Source organism: Xenopus laevis, chromosome 1S (genome assembly GCF_017654675.1).
Source record: "Xenopus laevis strain J_2021 chromosome 1S, Xenopus_laevis_v10.1, whole genome shotgun sequence".
NCBI classification, from domain to species: domain Eukaryota; kingdom Metazoa; phylum Chordata; class Amphibia; order Anura; family Pipidae; genus Xenopus; species Xenopus laevis.
In genome coordinates this window covers 97,380,383-97,398,228 of record NC_054372.1, presented here as the reverse complement: position 1 = coordinate 97,398,228, position 17,846 = coordinate 97,380,383, and the positions used below count along the sequence as shown (strand labels likewise).

At 36.4% G+C, this 17,846-nt stretch overlaps 1 protein-coding gene across 3 annotated transcripts in view; it reads right to left on the bottom strand.

Annotated features, from left to right (window-relative positions):
• crtc1.S (CREB regulated transcription coactivator 1 S homeolog) overlaps positions 1-17,846 on the bottom strand; it is a 66,641-nt gene that overhangs the window by 20,110 nt on the left and 28,685 nt on the right. For all 3 annotated transcript variants that reach the window (XM_041579950.1, XM_041579949.1, XM_018243706.2), the window contains 7 exons: positions 14,487-14,548; positions 10,990-11,084; positions 9,899-9,981; positions 9,413-9,456; positions 8,163-8,383; positions 5,604-5,749; positions 4,789-5,034 (listed from right to left, as the gene is read on the bottom strand). In XM_041579950.1, the coding sequence (XP_041435884.1) occupies positions 4,789-5,034; positions 5,604-5,749; positions 8,163-8,383; positions 9,413-9,456; positions 9,899-9,981; positions 10,990-11,084; positions 14,487-14,548 (897 nt within the window). The remainder of the gene's footprint in view (positions 1-4,788; positions 5,035-5,603; positions 5,750-8,162; positions 8,384-9,412; positions 9,457-9,898; positions 9,982-10,989; positions 11,085-14,486; positions 14,549-17,846) is intronic.

Below are 17,846 nucleotides of genomic sequence, written 5' to 3'. Positions count from 1 at the left end.
AATAAACAACAAATTTAAAATGATACAATATAGGCACATCTCAATCACAATCAATCACAATTAAAGGTGCTTGCTACAAAATCAGCCCCATGTGAACAATGGCAGGTGGATGCCAATGCTGTAAATGTCTGCAGACACCAGGAGGATTCAGGATGTACTGGTTTTAGACATCAAGAGATCAAACGCCATAAGAAACACCATTATCGCATAAAGAGGACTAAATGGCAAAGTAAAAGCTGAGCAGTCTGACAGTGCTCTTCACTCCATGGTATGCATGGATCAGAAAACTTAATTAAAATTAATTAAAGGGGCAGTATAGACCTTGTTTGCAATGAAAACACATTAGCAATGAAAGGGACATGAAAAAATTTATCACATTTGCGTTATTCCTTTATATAAAGGGAATATTGGGCTGTTCAAAAAAAAATAGCAGCATCTGCATTCTTCTTTACATGCTCAAACATTCACTAAATAAACTGAAAAATATTTCACGATTTTGCTTTCCTTTGAATCACTGAACTAATATTTAGTTATATAAGCAGTGTTTCTCACAACTGCTGCACATCTGTGTTGCATGGAGTCCACCAACTTCTGTCACTTGTTACATTCAACAATTCTTCAGCATTTCTTGTTTTTGCCTCAGAAACAGCATTTTTGATGTCACCCATATCAGGATTCCTTGAGGTTTAGCATGGTGCCGAATTGCAAATGTGCCACTACTACAAAAAGAAATCCCGTTCTTAGCCTCAAATCTATAGGCTGGTTAGTCTGACATCAGTGGTAGGAAAGCTTTTCAAAGGGATATTAACGTTTTGCCTGCCAAGCAGGTATCCTTTACATAGTGGCAGGCAAAGGCTCTAACAGCCAAGCAAGTATCTAAAACCTGCTTAGCAGTATGAGCATTTCACTCTGCATCAGCCACCTCTGCAGAGGGTTAGGAGTGTTGACAGCCCCCTGGGCAATGAGCCAGGGGGGCTGTCATGTCAGCCCTGCGATCCAATTGTCGCAGGGCCAACCTCCAAACTCCAAGCAGCAGACACGATACAATCTGTGTCTGCTGCTTACTTCCACGTAAGCTCCTCCCACTCATTTCCTGGATCTGCTGCAGGACTTGCCATGCTCCCAGAGACCCTCCATAGCTGCCAGACGCCCTCCTGCTACAAAAACCGGTAAGTGGTCCTATTTTTACACACTTTTACACAATGTATTTAATAAAGTTTGCATTTGCTGGATTTGGGGCTTTTTTGGGGACACACCCAGTGACACAACTTTTACAATTGTACACAGATGCATACAGTATTTTAATGTATTTCATTTTTACCATTCTGCCCTTTGTTTTTTTACCTAAAAACGGTTTATCAGTGTGAATATTAGATCAGGTATTTTTACCACTTATCACTCTGTCATCAGTTATTTTGCCAAATTTTTGTGGTTTTATTGCTTTTTTATCCCTGCATAATTGTCCATTACATGTTCTTAGCATAGCTTTGGAGTTTGGTAGTTTGAAATAGAAAGACATAATTACTCGTTTGATTCAGAATGTGTACTTTCAAAAAATATATGGTCTTTGTAAAGTTAGGGGGTCTTATGACACATAATGTGCTTGCAGGAGCTGTGTTTGCAGCAGCTGAGTTGGCAGCCGAGAAAATTCACTATTGCAAAACACATACTTGGGTAAATATACATATGCATATTGGACATCAAACTGTTAAGTAGATTCCTGCCGTTCATATTTAGGGTGATTTGCCTTTGTATGTAAGAAATTGTGTGAGATAAATGATGAAAATTGCAACAATTTTAGGCAATTTTCAGAAATATCAAAAAACTACTGCCTTTAATGTAGCTTGCAGTTTGGTAGTTTGGAGAAAAAAAGGCATAATAAACCATTTTGCATTAGTCAGAATGTGTACTTTTCAAAAATATATGGTTTTCAGGGGTCTTTATACCATTAGGGGGTCTCATGGCACATAATACATAGTCAGGGGGCTTTGCTGACAGAAGCCGATTTGACAGCCAAGAAAATTCATATGCACTATTTTCATTTGGGGTCTGCATGTGTCACCTGCTTTAGTATATCTATGCATGAAACTGTTCATTAGACTCGTGGCATTCATATTTAGGGTGGCTTACCATTGTATGTAAGAAATTGGGTGAGATAAATGCGCAAATTGCAATATTTTGGTTATCTGGGGTGAGCGTATTTTTGTTGTAACTTTGCCACTCATAAAATGCAGTAGATGTGTTGATTTTGCAGTAGCTGGAATTACAGAACTAAAAATGACAAATGATAGATCATATGGGGTGTCTTCATTTTGGAGCCATGATATGCCGCATAGGTAAACCGATGCATATTAGGAATCAAACTGTTCAGCAGACCCCTGGCATTCATGTTTTATCTTGGTACCTAATGATATATGGGAGATATGATGCTGTAGACTGGAAGCTTTGAGGTAATTTTTCAAAAATGTCATATTGTAATAAAAAATTACAGGTTTAGGAAAGAGATGCAACTTGATAATTTGGAGTAGAAATATGTTAACCCATTTTGAATTAGTTTTCTAGGGTAAACCTACTTTTAGTGGAATGTTTGGCCTTGAAATGAAAGTATGTCGTTTTGTGGTGTGATGCTTTGGAAATTTGGCAGTGTACTGATTGGAGTTTTCAACCTATACAAGTAATAAATATGCATAAAACTATATATTAATTTATTTTTATGAGAAGGTGAGGAGGGACCTTGATTCTGGGATGGCAGTGGATGTGATCTACTTAGACTTTGCTAAAGCATTTGATACAGTGCCACACAAAAGGTTACTGATTAAATTAAGGAATGTTGGCCTGGAACATAGTATTTTTACCTGGATAGAGAACTGCCTATAGATTGCAGAGTTGTTTGACTAAATTGGAAAACTGGGAAGCAAACAGGAAAATGAGGTTCAATGTTGAAAAATGCAAGGTTATGCACTTTGGCAATAATAATATAAATGCAAGTTTTACAGTAAATGGCAGTGTGTTGGGAGTTTCCTTAACCGAGATAGATCTAGGGTTTGTTTTTTTTTGTCTAATTCTGGGCAGTGTCATTCTGTGGCCTATAAAGCAATAAAGTTCTGTCTTGCATAAAAAAGGGCATAAACTAATGGGATGGAAATATAATCTTGCCTATAGGTCCCTTGTAAGGCCTCATCTAGAGTATGCAGTGCAGTTATGGGCTCCAGTCCTTAAAAGGGATATAAATGTATAACTATGTATATCTGGAACCAAGATATTGCTCATTTACTGTTTTATTTGTGGTCATTCCCTTGTTGAAACTCCCATTTCAAGGGCATTTCCTCTTCGGCGTAAGACGGCGTAACATGACCAAGTATTTTGATGTATTGAAACTGATCCATGTTGCACCATTTCTTTTTAGGCCAGTCGGTGTGTTCTTTGGCAAATTGTAACCTCTTCAGCACGCCTTTTTTCAACAATGGGACTTCTCGCCGATAGCTTGGCTTCACATAAGGGTAATCTAATTGTAACTTTACGCACAGGTAATTTTAGACATTCTTTGATCTTCCTGGAGTCTGGCCATTTCGACTATTCTTCTATGCATTCAAATGGTAGTTTTCCATTTTCTTCCATGTATTTAAGGGTTTGATTGCCATTTTAAAGCATTTAAGATCATTTTAGATGAGCAGCCAGTCATTTTCTGCACTTCATTATATGTTTACACCTACAATCAACATACGCTGTTCTTCTGACAATATCTGGAACAATCCATTTTACTCTAAATGCACTATAACCAGCAAGCAAAACAATTGCTGCCTTCTTTTCTTAAATAAGGTCCGTTATTGATGCCTGTTTTTTTCACAGAATGAATGACCTCACTAAATGAACTCTACACTGCTATTATTTGGAACACTCTTATTTTGAGCAAGCCTCAATTAATGATTCAGTTACACAGAATCAGCAGCATGCATGGCATGTTGGTTTTCTATTACTCTAATTACACCTACTAGTTAATCATTTGCCATGTAGAAATATAATTTCTACTAAAAACCTGATTCATCAGGATAATGATGTCGGACTGCTATTATTCTGAACACAACTGTACTTTTGGCCTATGAAGAAAAATCTATAGTTTTGTTATTTTTTGAGCTAAATAAGGACATTGAAGCTACTCCAGGTTTGTTCCTTGTTAGGTAGTTAATTATATAGCCAGCTTACAGATAAACTCCTGTGCAACATAAAAAATGTTTCTAATATTGTTAGTTTGCCAAAAATGTAATCTATAAAGGCTGGAGTGAGCAGGTGCCTAATAAATGAAAAATTAATGTAAACTACAAAAGTGCTTAGAATAGCATCCTCATCTGGTTTATTTGGATAAAATGGAGTCTTTGGGAGAGCCCATACCTGTATTAATACCATTAATTATTAAAGGATAAGTAAACATTTAAAATATGTGAATGTAAATTGGATGAGGGTGCTATTCTAAGCAATTCTATGCGATTAGCTCAAGAAGTAAAAAGTAACAAGTTTTCAAAGTGTCAGTTTCTTGTAATTTGTCAAACGCTTCTCAAGCTCAAAACACTATTTTAAAGACCATATTCCTTTTAGAAATATAACCTTGTTATTTGCAACTAACACTGAGGAAATGTGACATGAAAAAAAATGCTTCCCATTGCAAACCAGAATTTACAACAAATTGCACTTTATCTTTTCAAACAAGACTCGGCATACATTCATACGTTTTTCAAAGCAAATATTTTACTTAACATGAAAACAACATGCATTACATTAAAGTATACTTACTGAATTAATATCTATAGCCAGAGATGATGGTGCCTGATTTCCTGGAGGTGACTGTGGGACTGTGGTTGATATAGTTACTGTAAGGGGAGGGAGCTGTGATCCCCTTTGTAAACCAGAGCCCTGCATTAATGTGGAATTCTGAGACAATCCACTTGGCACTTGTGTCTGTTGCTGTGAACTTGATTGTGTAAAAAATGTATAAGGGGGAAGCTGCTGGTCCAAAGACAAAGCATCCATTGCCACTGCCTGCAAGAAAAAACAATTGTGTAATTTATAATGTTAGTAGATATAAAGGGGTTTATTGGGGTTTATTGAATTATTTTGAGCAATTCTCAAAATAACTACTTCAAAATAAAATACAAGAAATATATATGGCTGCCTGATTGACGCTTCTAGAAATAAGACAGTGTTCTATTGCTCAGATTCTTGAACAGATTGAAACCATCAGATCACTGCAGGTTTATAAAAGGTGTTTTAGCCAGGTTTGTCCAAATTGTTCATCATAAGGAATTGCATAAGCATTCCTCTCTAAGGGCAAAGCACACAAGGTATTTTCTGCCATGCCGCAGATATGCTGGCAGAGAAAATGCCTCATTTGAAATTAACCGAAAGGTGTGTAAAAGAAAAAAAAAAAAGTGTAAGGAAAAGAAGCATATCAATGATTTTCTACATATCAGCACCTCAACCATATACAATGTGTGACACAGCAAACCCAGGGGTTGCAGTGACTAATATACTAACAATTATACATACAAACAGTGGAAATAAAGAAAAAAGAAGCACCATTTTATTACACAATACATAATACCTCATACCTGAGTAATGGGTGAAAGAGGGGACATAGTTGGAGACATCTGCTGTGACTGCTGCCTTCTGGACTCAGAGTTCAATGTAAGTGGACTTACAGGTGGCTGACAGTGCTGTGATGATCCTGTAATGGTCCCTTGCGTTGTTGTCATTCCTGTGTTACGAAATCCAAGAATAATATTACATGATTACATAGAACATATTTTTTCTTCCAATCACTTCCCATATGTTTCCTAGTGCCAGCATGATGCATTTTTCTTATGAGCTGCCAAGTAGCTTATTATGACACCTGACTGAACTGCTGCTATTCCAAGAATTTTCATTTCAAACTGAAGCCTGTGATGCTACCTTAGAACTATATACTAATTTAGGTTTCTACCAGGAAGAGGAAGGAAATAAATGTGAACAGTGCACAGAAAATATGTTTAAGGCCACAGGTTAATGAATGTTTACAGACCAAATATATTTGTTTTTTTTACATATTTAACTCGTACCTACTTTGCAATCAAATGTCACATCTGATTTTCAAAGGCCACATTTAATTTATTTGGAATTGCTTGCTCTTTGCCTATTTTATGCTCTTTTATTTTATTATACCTAGAAGTAAAACTCACCACACATATAAGTGTACAGATATGTTTATGAATGTATGCAATACCTGTGAGAAAAAAAATGTCATATTCTATGAATATGCCAATATAGTTTGGTTTACATAGGACAAACCTCAGGAGCATTGAGACAAAACTAAAGAATACAGAATATAAAGAACTGTAACCGACAAATGCCTAGCCCAGGAATTCCCTTCTGGTGTGGGTGGTATAGCACCTGCAAAAATGCTATTGTTTAGCCCAACCAGGGTGCAAGCTCTATCAGTCTACCCTATTGATCCCCAACCAGTAGCTCCAACCCCTTGGATGTTGCTCCTGGTGGCCTCAAAGCAGGTGCTTATTTTTGATTTCCTGGCTTGGAGGCAAGTTTTGGTTGTATAAAAACCAGGTGCACTGCCAAACAAAGACTCAACGTAGGTTGACAATCCACATAGGGGCTACTAAATGGCCAATCAAAGCACTTATTTGGCACCCCAAGAACATTTTATGCTAGTGTTGCTCCCCAACTCCTTTTACTTCCGAATGTTGCTCAAGGGTTCAAAAGGTTGGGGGATCCCTGGTCTACCCAATAGGTGGGGGAATCAATTGAACTAGGATGGATAAGAAGTTACATACAGTGTACCCTAGAGTCTCACATAATTACTAGAGGATGTAAAATGTAGTCAAGCCAAAGTAAAAATATTGCACATTCCTTTTAACATGCAAAATCAATAATTAAAGGGGAACTCCGCCTTTCAAACCAAAATTTGATAAAGAAGCCCACAAAATACAGAAACCCCTAATATATCCATCCCAATTACCGGTTTCTTCAAAAAGTATGAATAAATGCCATTTTCTATGCCGAAATCCGGAGGTTTAACAGTTCTCTTACTGCATCATTTGAAATCCTGGCAGGGAAGAATGAACTAAAACACTGATGTTACAAATTGTAACAACTTCTCCACAGCTTATAGACAACAGGAACTAAATAAAGAGCAATGCATTGCACTGGGATGTTCCTTTCCTTGAAATCACGTGTGCAAGGAATTGTGGGGTCTGGAGGATGCAGGCTAAAGACAGATGGTTTCTGATACAAAGTAACAGTAGTCAGCTCAGCAAAGTTGTCAGAAAGATCAGCAGGAGAGCAGGGGGCTAGGCTTAGGGAACTGTTCCAAACCATTAAAAATAATGAAAAGTCTGCATATTTTTTAATTGATGTATATTGCAAAGTTGCTTAACATTATGTTTAATTTTCAAAAAGCTTAATTTCTTTAAAAATTTATATAAAAAGCATTACACAGATTGTTGAACTCATCATAATAAATATTGGTTTTGTGTGTTAAATTTGTGTGCATAAGTCTCAATACCCCTCAAAAGCAAATGTTAATGTAAATAAAGTATATGTTTAAGTGTATTGCAGTGTAACAAGAGTGTGTGTACTTTGTACCTGGCTGCAGGCAGGCATGCAAGAAGAGAGTATATATGGAGGGCTGCATACAACATTCTATTTGTACATGTCTGTTGTTTACTAGGGCTCTTAGGGTGCTGGCACCCCAGATGCCACTCATTTCAACTTTCTGCTTGTAGTCTAGTGGCAGAGAAATGAAGTGGGAATTAAGTAGTGGCCCAGATGTATGTTTTGCAGTCTGCCATCTTGCAAAAGAAAAAGTACAAAAAAAAAGGATTTTGAAGTCACGCAGCTGAGGCTGCAAGCAACTTCAATCAGGACAATCAACATATCCATACAAAATGTTTCAAATATAAGTGCTACCTATTTCTTTACATACTATATATATATTTTTTTTAAGTATAGATACTATGGACCATCTTCTAAATGCCAAATCCAAGTAAACTCTTCCATATCATAAAATGTGCCAAAGCAATACTTTTCTACAATCATTTTTTAATGGTATGTACAAAACAAAATGGCATGGTGCTTGTACAAAATAAACAGTACATGTGTATGAGGATTCTCCTTACCCGGACTGGAAGTACCGATACCCAGGTGAGTTAAATTGCTTGCTAGGTTGCCGGTGCTGTTAGCGTTACTCAGAGTTGGGAAAGTTGATTCCTCAGGGTCTAAAGGAATTGGTAATGGAGAAGGGAAGTGGATATTTGACAAATCAGGCAGTGATCCACCTGTGTTATGTGCAGCAGGGATCAAGCCCGTCGTATTCTCCTGGTCACTTGACGGATATATGCTTTATAATAAGAGAAATGAGAATTGGGTACACAATATTCAAGTCAGGTAGCAGAAACTAAAAACAAATAACAGTGTAATATGAACATTGCCTTATATTAAATACAAATAATGCCTAAAAAGAATAGTATCTGTACTTCAAATTACACATAGTTTTTGAAAGGGATTTTGAAGATGGGTCAAGTTGAATACAATAGATATGATGTGATTTTGTTTGACAATAGAAAAGATATCTGAACACAGGAACATTGATAAACATGGTGCAATAAAAATTTGAATGCTGCTTAATATTTAATATTTTTTACATTTAGAAAATGGAATAAGCTAAATCTGCCATGTGTGTACACAGATGGGCAGGTCCCATGTTCGTCAGGAATGGATCACACTTTTGTGTGCTGGGGTAAATAAGTAACATGTAACTGTATGACACTATAGTGTTAGATCTACATGCCTGAAAAACATCATATAACATAGAAGGGACAAAAACAGCACACAAACATGTCAGTCACTGCCTTATAAGATATATTGCCTAAAAATGAAAAAAAAAATCTTGTCAGTTCTAAGTTTTGTCCTTTCTAAAAGTATACACATATTTAAAAAAAAAAAAAAAGTTATTTCCCTATGGATTTTACTGTTACACTTCTCAGTGTGCCAACTTGTACCTAATGCTTGACTCCAGGTAACTTTTATGGGTTGTTTAGTTTTTAATGTTCAAAACAATCAAATGTACCTTATTTTCATTAATTCAATGTTTTAGCCTGAAACCTTCCTATCAATTTGATCCACAGGAAGGCAAAAAACAATGGAAGGCCAAACAATGACATTTCTCTGCAATCAGAAATGTGCTGGTGGAGCAAAGGGCTGGTGTGGCATGAACCTTAACGTCTTGTAGTGCGTTGCAGAAAATACAGAACCAATTAAACCTATTCTTGTTTCTTTTTTATTTGTAGTTTAAAGGTCATATACAGGAAATAAATCATATAAAGCAGAATGAACCAATTCTTTCAGTGTCAATGTACAGGTTACTTACTTGATTCCAGGAACTTCACATGACTTCGGCCTTGAAGATCCTGTCTAAATAAAAAAAAAAACCACAGCATTCAGTTTAAACAAAAAGACCCAGCAAGCAGTGAGGTGTTTTCATGCATCTAGTCAGCCTACATTGATATCAAAAGGCACTAGAATTGACAGTCTTCAACTCTTAAGTCTTAAATTGTGGGAAGTATTATAATGGACATCATTTCTGCATATATCACAATGACTAGTGTATATAATTACCACTGATAACAAAATAATAATAACATTTTAACCAACATCACATATAGTAAAATGATCCATCTGTAAAAAGCATGGCAAAAGAGCCATTATTTCCAAGTCCTCTTAGATATCCCCCAAAAGTCCTCATACATGTACCACCACGTAAAGAGATAGGATTGTTGTGGATGTACAGCATTAAGCACACAATCCAATAACTATTTCTGCAAAAATTCAACAGCTTTTTAAATCATGCAATTACCTTTTTCGTGTCCCATCCTTGGTTGTTTAGCGTTTTATCTCCGTCCGAACTATCTTCCATTCCTGGTACAGTCAATAACAACACTATCAAAGAAAAGAGTTTTCCAATTTAGTGGGGGTAATATATATTTCAAAAAATAAAATACATCAGCAGATTTATTGACATAAGTAGATTTTAGAAATGCCATATATACTACAATGTAAAGCTTTTTGGGTAAAAAGACCTATTTTAAATTTGCCAGAACGTGATTTAAAATTTAGGAATACTACTACTATAGGATTTTGATATATTTGAGTCGGGAATCTTTATAAAATGATGCATATTTGGTATTGGGACTTGTGATGAGCTAAATTTTTCACCAGGTTTCCCCGTGAAAAAGACTCCAATAGACGCTATTACTAGAAAAGAATTGCAGAGCATCAAAAAATTTGTCGTAAATTTTCGGCCAAGTGAAACTGGTAAGATTCACCTATCACTAACTGGGAAACTTGGGGTCTTCAAAGTCAGTGAAATTTATCAGAAATATTTTGAAAATAAAACTATGTTAAAAACAAACACCAATAATAAAGCAATATACAGGTATGGGATTCGGAAACCTGTTATCCAGAAAGCTCTAATTATGTAAAGGCCATTTCCCATAGACTCAGTTTCATCCAAATAATCCAAATTTTTCCTTTTTCCCCAGTAATAATAAAACAATACCTTGTACTTGACCCAACTAATATATAATTAATCCTTACTGGAGGCAAAAATAGCCTATTGGGTTTATTTACTGTTTAAATGATTTTCTATAGACTCAAGATATGAAGATAAAATTTCCGTAAAGATCCATTATCCAGAAAAGTCCAGGTCCCAAGCATTCTGGATAACAGGTCCCATAGCTGTATAGTTTTCTGGTAAACTGAAATAAGTGACTGAGAACAAAATATTTGCGATTCGGTAACCACAAAAACTGTGCTGACAGTAAGGGTTAATAGTATAATTTATAAAGCACATTCCAGTGAGACTTGAATTGTTGGGGGGGGGGCAGTCCATTTTGGTCATTCATGCAAGATGTAATTTCTCACCGTTTTTATTTCATTTTAGCTTACCTCGTTTTTGCTGAACATCATGAGCGCTTCCTGTGAAAGCTTCTTGCTGGCTGGGATTCAGTGTACTTTGGTGCAAAGCTGAATCTGAATTAGTCCTTAAAGAAAAAAAAAGAAAGAAAAAAAATTCTTACAAACAATTAACTATTACCTAAAATGACTTTAGAGGTGCAGTATATACACAAACATATAGGATTAAGACTGAAAATACATTCCGGCTATCCTATAAATTAAAAAAAAAATCCATATTTTTAAATAAAGCAGTAACAGAGCATTGTTTTAAGTTCACATTTACTACCTTCCTTGTAATCAGCTTAGTTAAAAAAAGAACATAAGCTCTGTAAAAAGAACCCCCAACCCTTCTTTCAAATTGTTATGCCTGTTTTGATTTACAGATAAGCAAAAGTTCATTACTCAAAATCCTGGCAGTTGAAAAAATGTTAACTAAAACAATAGTATATCACTCTGATTCATTTAACTAATTTTGAACATGGAAGTACACTGTTCCTTTATACTTTAAAGGAACAGTAACACCAAAAAAGTGTTTAAGGGTACGACTAATCGCCTTGTCTTTGCGGCGGCCAATCTCCCCAAACGACTTCCCTCACTCTGCGCCGGCTTAAATAAAAAACGAACAGGCAACTTCGGAAAACGAATCGCCGTATGTGATTAGAGCTGGCGTTTTGTTTTTTTTTTCATTTTAGCTGGCGCAGATTGAGGGAAGGCGTTTGGGGAGATTGGTCACCGCAAAGACTAGACGATTAGTCGCCAGGCGACCAAATCTCCCCAAAACGCCCAGTGTGGCCTTACCCTAAAAGGAACGACAATATAATGTAATGTTGCCCTGCACTGGTAAAACTGGTGTTTGCTCCAGAAACACTACAATAGTTTATATAAACAAGCTGCTGTGTAGGCATTTGGACAGCCATTCAAGCACAGGATACATAATGGATAACAGATAAGCTCTGAAGAATCCCATTGTATACTGCAGAGCTTATTTATCTGCTGTGCATCCTGTGTATTTTTTGCTTTTTCAGCTTTGAATGGCTGACCCCATAGATACACCACAGCTATGTAAACTATATTAGAGTTTCTGAAGCAAATAGGGCTGTTTTACCAGTACAGGGAAACACTACATTGTATTATTCTTTTAAAACACAAATTTTTGTTGTGTTACTGTTCCTTTAAGTACACTGGTGCGAACAGTCCTCTTTTTTCAAGCATTTAACATAGTTAAAAACACTATTCGATATTGGGCTAAACCTGCCATGTTTATTCAATTTTATGGAAGCCAGAATAGTTGCCGTTGGGGTGCAAGGTTATGCTGTAAAAAGCTCATTTAGGTATGGGACCTGTTATCTCGAATGTGCGGGACCTGGGGGTTTGCAGATAAGGGATCTTTCCTTAACTTGGATCTTCATACCTTAAGTCTACTAGAAAATAATTTAAATATAAAATAATCTAAATAGTCTGGTTCTGCTTCCAATAAGGAAAATGTATTTCTTAGTTTGGATCATGTACAAGGTACATGAAAAAGGAAATAACTTTTAAAAATTTGGATTATACGTATAAAATGGAGTCTGTGGGAGATGGACTTCTATCTGTACACTGTAAATAATATATCCCTATGTTATGTAAATCTCTTAATTTATTATTCCTTTCTTATAATGTTTAATTACTCATCAATGCTTTATCTTATATAAGAAATATAAACAATGCAGTTTCTGCTTTTCTAAAGCAATCGGAAATTTGTACATTTTCAATGAATCTATTGCCAGTGTTTTTCTGTGCTCGGACACACATATCGGAGCTGAAGCTGAAGTCAGTGTTTGCGCTAACGTCAGCCTGTGTGTGACAGCACACGGGTTGATCAGATTCAAATCAATGGAGCAGGGGCACTGAGCAGATCTGCTTCTCTCAGCCTGCAAAAATACGCATATGTGCCCATAGCCTTAGCATAACTGCAGCAGACTGCATACAACTTATCATTCACTATGTTTGTCTAAATGAAGTACTCCATTGAGGATGCAGCTTATATTGAAAACACAATAATTTAGTCACCTGTCATTACCATTTTTAGTCCTGTATAGTCTATGTACAAAGCATATTTCTTGCACTAATTCACATGGACACTTTACAACAAGACACTTAATAAAGGTATTGAATAAAAGACTAAAGAGGACTGAACGCATTACTGAACACCATGGAACTCCAAACACAAATTTAGCCTAGCAGAATATTTATTTTATTTCAACTGCCTTCATTCACAGTTTTTCTACCCAAGTGCTTACCATACCATGCCTGGATGCGAACTTGAAATATACAGTAATAAAGAAGCTAGTATGTACTGTATGTGACCAAGGTTATGTAGTAGACAAAGTTATGAAAATAAGTTGAGAATAGAGCACCCTGGCTTGTACTCTTAGGGACATTTTTATTAACACAGGAGACAAACATCAACAGTGATTTTGCCCTTAATAACCAATGAGATTGTTGATTATGTTTTCTAACTTGTAGTGACTGTTCAAACCTAATTGCAGCTTAGTTGCTATGGGCAACATCACCTGTAAGGTTTGTGTCCAATGTTAATAAATAAGCTCCTTTAAGAGACATACCCATCTTTTTTTAGCCTACTGAATGAAAAGGGGAATTAAAAATTACTAGTAGACTAGTAAACAATACAGGTGATAACTAAAATAATGGATTCACCAACAGTTTACCACTTATGTGAATGGCAATAGAGGTCCAGAATAGTATAAGTTGGTGTGATAACAGTAGGACATAGTTGGGATGTAAATTTTCAACAATAAGTGAAAAAGACTGCAGTCATTGAGTATGGATATAAATGCAATAGTTTTTTTTCTATAATTGTTACCTATTTGGTAGGTTTCATAATTAAAACAGGGAACACCTTAGGAGGAAGGAATAAGTCTTTGGACTTCATATTTCCCCAGATGTCAGGTCAGTGGCACACAGGGCATATTTTTTTAGAAAAAAAAATACCCCTTAACAGGGTTTCACAGAAAAACTAGATCACAAACAAGATAAGGGAGCACCACCCATCAATTGAGAAATCCAGCGGATGGTGTGCAGGGTTAAGGAGATAAATATTGAGAAAAAGGAAGAGAAAAAGTTAACCCTTGAGATTGCACCACCCCATCCAGGAGCCTAGACACCCACGGAAGGCAGGCTTTGTCAATCTTTCAGGTCACAAACTGGAGTGGCTCACTGCAGACTCTATACATTAGCGTTGCATTTGACCCAGGGGTGGTAAATTTCGCTTTACCTGATCAGGGTTCATTGTCTCCCTGTGTCTAACTTGGTTTTAAATGCTTCTCTGGACCAATCTTTTTTAATTAATTAGCAGTAAAAGTTAAGTTTTAACCTTGTTCCGTGGGTGTCTAGGCTACTGGATGGGGTGGTGCAATCTCAAGGGTTAACTTTTCCTCTTCCTTTTTCTCAATATTGCACAGAAAAACACAAGACATGCATGCACTCACCGTCTCCAGCTTGTATCAGGCGGGGGTGAGAGATATACAGTTCCATAGGGACAACTATCTACGTGATGGAATGAATTAAGGTGTATTCAAGTAAAAAATATCAGTTATTTACAGTGAGAACAGTCATTTAACTTCTATTTAAAAATACACTTTAATAATACAATTTTGTGTGCGTGAAGTTACATTAGCACCTTCAGATTCAACTCAGTAAGTAACTGTTAAGCATTTAAGAAAGAACTCTATCTTACTGAAAATGTAATTGTTGCATTTTATAGTGATGTACCATGCCAGAAATGTTCTGAGCAGATATTTCAAATACTTATATTTCTTATTTATTCGCAGGCTAGCAGATGAACCTTTTACTGCTAACATCTCATTGTGCCTGACTCCTTTTTTGACAAGGTTCAAAGCAGTGCAGGACCTCGCACACCCTGCAGAATGAAAGACGCCTGGTGCACAAGAGTAGAGGCTCGGCCACCTCACAATAAGGTACAACAAAAAAAAATCCGATGGCACACAGGGCTGCAGGAAATCTTCCAATTTTAATTTCAAAGTGGAGTGCAAATGCACTTTTTTGACAAGTCAGGTATATTTCACACATTACTGGTTAATTACTCAGAGAAAACAGGAGGCAATGCCTGTTTCTTTTAATGGAAAATGAGAGACTTATGACAAAAATCTTTTAATCTCCCCACAACCTGCTCTTTCTGGTCATAATTTTGTGGATTGTAATTAAGAGCTCAGTGATTTTCCATGTGTCAGCCACTATAGCATAATACTTTTTCTATCAAGTAAGCTCATAGCATTTTCTAATAATGGAAGTGATTGTGAAGTGGAAAAATCAAGATGCAACAACAGTTCAGTTTTCAAACAGTAGACTACATAATATTACATGTTACTGGATGGATACTCCAAATTTCCTCTAGAAGTAAAGTAGCATAAGCACAAGAACAATCTGTTGAAAGCCTAACAGCCTGTTTTTTATGACCTGAGCAGTGACACACACACACATACAAAAATGCCAAGATTGGTCTGGGGATAGAGCCCCTGCTTTTAGTGAAGGCAAACTTATACATTACAGTATACAAATACATTCTTGACAACAGGTTGGGGAAAGCCCTTTCCTATATTATCACAAAAATGCCCCAATGCACAGAGAGATTGCTAGAACTGTTTGGAAGTGGTTGGCCTAAAAAGTGCCCTGACCTTAACCCAACTGAACAACGGTGGGAAGAACCCGGAAAACAATGCGACCAGACCTTTATTACACAAATCAGAGAACAACCTAATTAATGGTCTTGTGCAGAGGGAAGGCAAATCCCCCCGAACAATGTTCAAACATCTAGCTGGAATTGTTTTCAGAAAAGAAGAGGCTCTTACAGCATCATAAAGGAACCACTATCATATTAAGCCCCTTGGTTTTCAAATGGGAAGTTGGACAATATGTCTAGATACTTTTGGCCATATAGTGTATATTCTGCCTAAATAAAACATTTCACATTTGGCTTTAGCCATTCATTTCTGTGGGTTTTTTTGGGGTCACTGTCAAACAAAATTAAGTTTTTACAATTCTGCATTTACGTGCCACTGAATAGAGAAAAAGTATATATGCAAATTTTAAATGTATTCAGTTGAAATGTGCCATGTCTCTGCAGATTTTGAATATTTTACCTGATTTTACACTACAAGGGAAACCACTCAGCAAATATCTTGAAGATTATGAGAACTGCTTAAAGGAGAAACAAACCCTTGCTACTAACATCCCGTACCCCTCTACTATATACAGACCCCCCTCCCTGCTCCCCCCAGCCTAGGTGGTATCTTTGCTAAATGCCGCTAACTCTTTACTTACTCCTCGGTGCAGATTTAGGGCATCGGAGTTCACGGCAGCCCTAAGTTTTTGACAGAAAATATTAAACTATACAGAATATGCCCACTACATTACAATATTTCCGGCATATCTTGCTGAAAATATGCTCAGAATACTACCAGCTCAGTTTTTAACTGGACATATGACATTAGCAGGGCAATGACATATTTGATTTATGCTATACGTTCTACAGGCACTAAATAGTCAGAAGCACCCAGATATCTTCCCAATATCGAAGTCTCACAACAATGGTATTTATATGTAGTTGGTCCTATTTTAGTGATGGAAAAGCTGCTACTGCTCTTGAAAGGCCTTATTTGTCTAACAAGAATGTTAGTTAGGTTGAACACTGATGTTGGGGATTAGGCATTGTTCAAAGTCTGTGCTCAGTGTCAAGCTACAGGTGTACAGTTTGGTTGTGGTCAGGGCTCTGTGCAGGTCAGATTAGTTCTTCTACTCCCGAATATGCAAACAGACTTCAGCAAAAGGACCTCACTCCAGGCAACTTTGGCCTTTCAAATAGGGATGATAGCAGTTTAAATGTTTGTTTGCCACTGATCCCTCCCTTGTAGTAATACTGCTTGTGTTATTATGGTAATAGTTGCTTAAGACAGTTTGAAAATCAGCAGTGCGTGTTACAACTGAGGGCATCTTGTTTTGTCTGGATGTTTTTGGCCATATAGTGTATCATTAAGGTCACACTTGGGGTTTTCTCCACAGATCCATCTATACTAGCAGAGAATAGGTCACTCCATTTCCATCTCCCACATCTTGCATATACACTGACAGACACTACTGCTACTACTATCACAGTACTATCTGCAAATGAGGCAGATCTTAGCTTCAAAATGCATACTTTTACCTTTCCATGACAAAATCTGTGTGAGCTGACAGGTTGATCCCATGCACAACCAAGAATAAAAAGAGAAGCATGACACTGACACTGTTGGAATTAAAACTGAATGTTCAGCTATCATCTCTTGCTAGGGATAAATAATCCTAAATTACCCTGGAATTGTTTTGAAACAAAAAAAGCAGAAGAAATATTAGAGATACAGAAAATAAAAATAAGCAGTAAAAATATGAATTGTAAAATGAAACCTCACAGTTTTTGTTTGTTTCATGTTTAGATGCATCAGATATGGAAGACCACTTGCTAGACATACAGAGGGCAACAAGAAGATAACTAAAAAGTGGAGCGCTCTAGTGCAAAGTAAGGTCTGCAAGTAAAATCTGTAACATATATAGTATAATAATATGGAAGCTTTGTAACAAGAAAACTATAAAAACATGTTTAAAACAACAAAAATATATTGATCTGTTTCAATAGCAGGACTGGCCTTAGGATTCAGTTATACTTCTATCATTTTTTATTTATATTATAAAAGTACTATAGACTATACTGTATAAGCTTTGAAACTTATATGGCACCTTCTTAGAAGCTAGATGTACTCACAATTGCATTATAATCTTAAACTCTAGTGTAATAT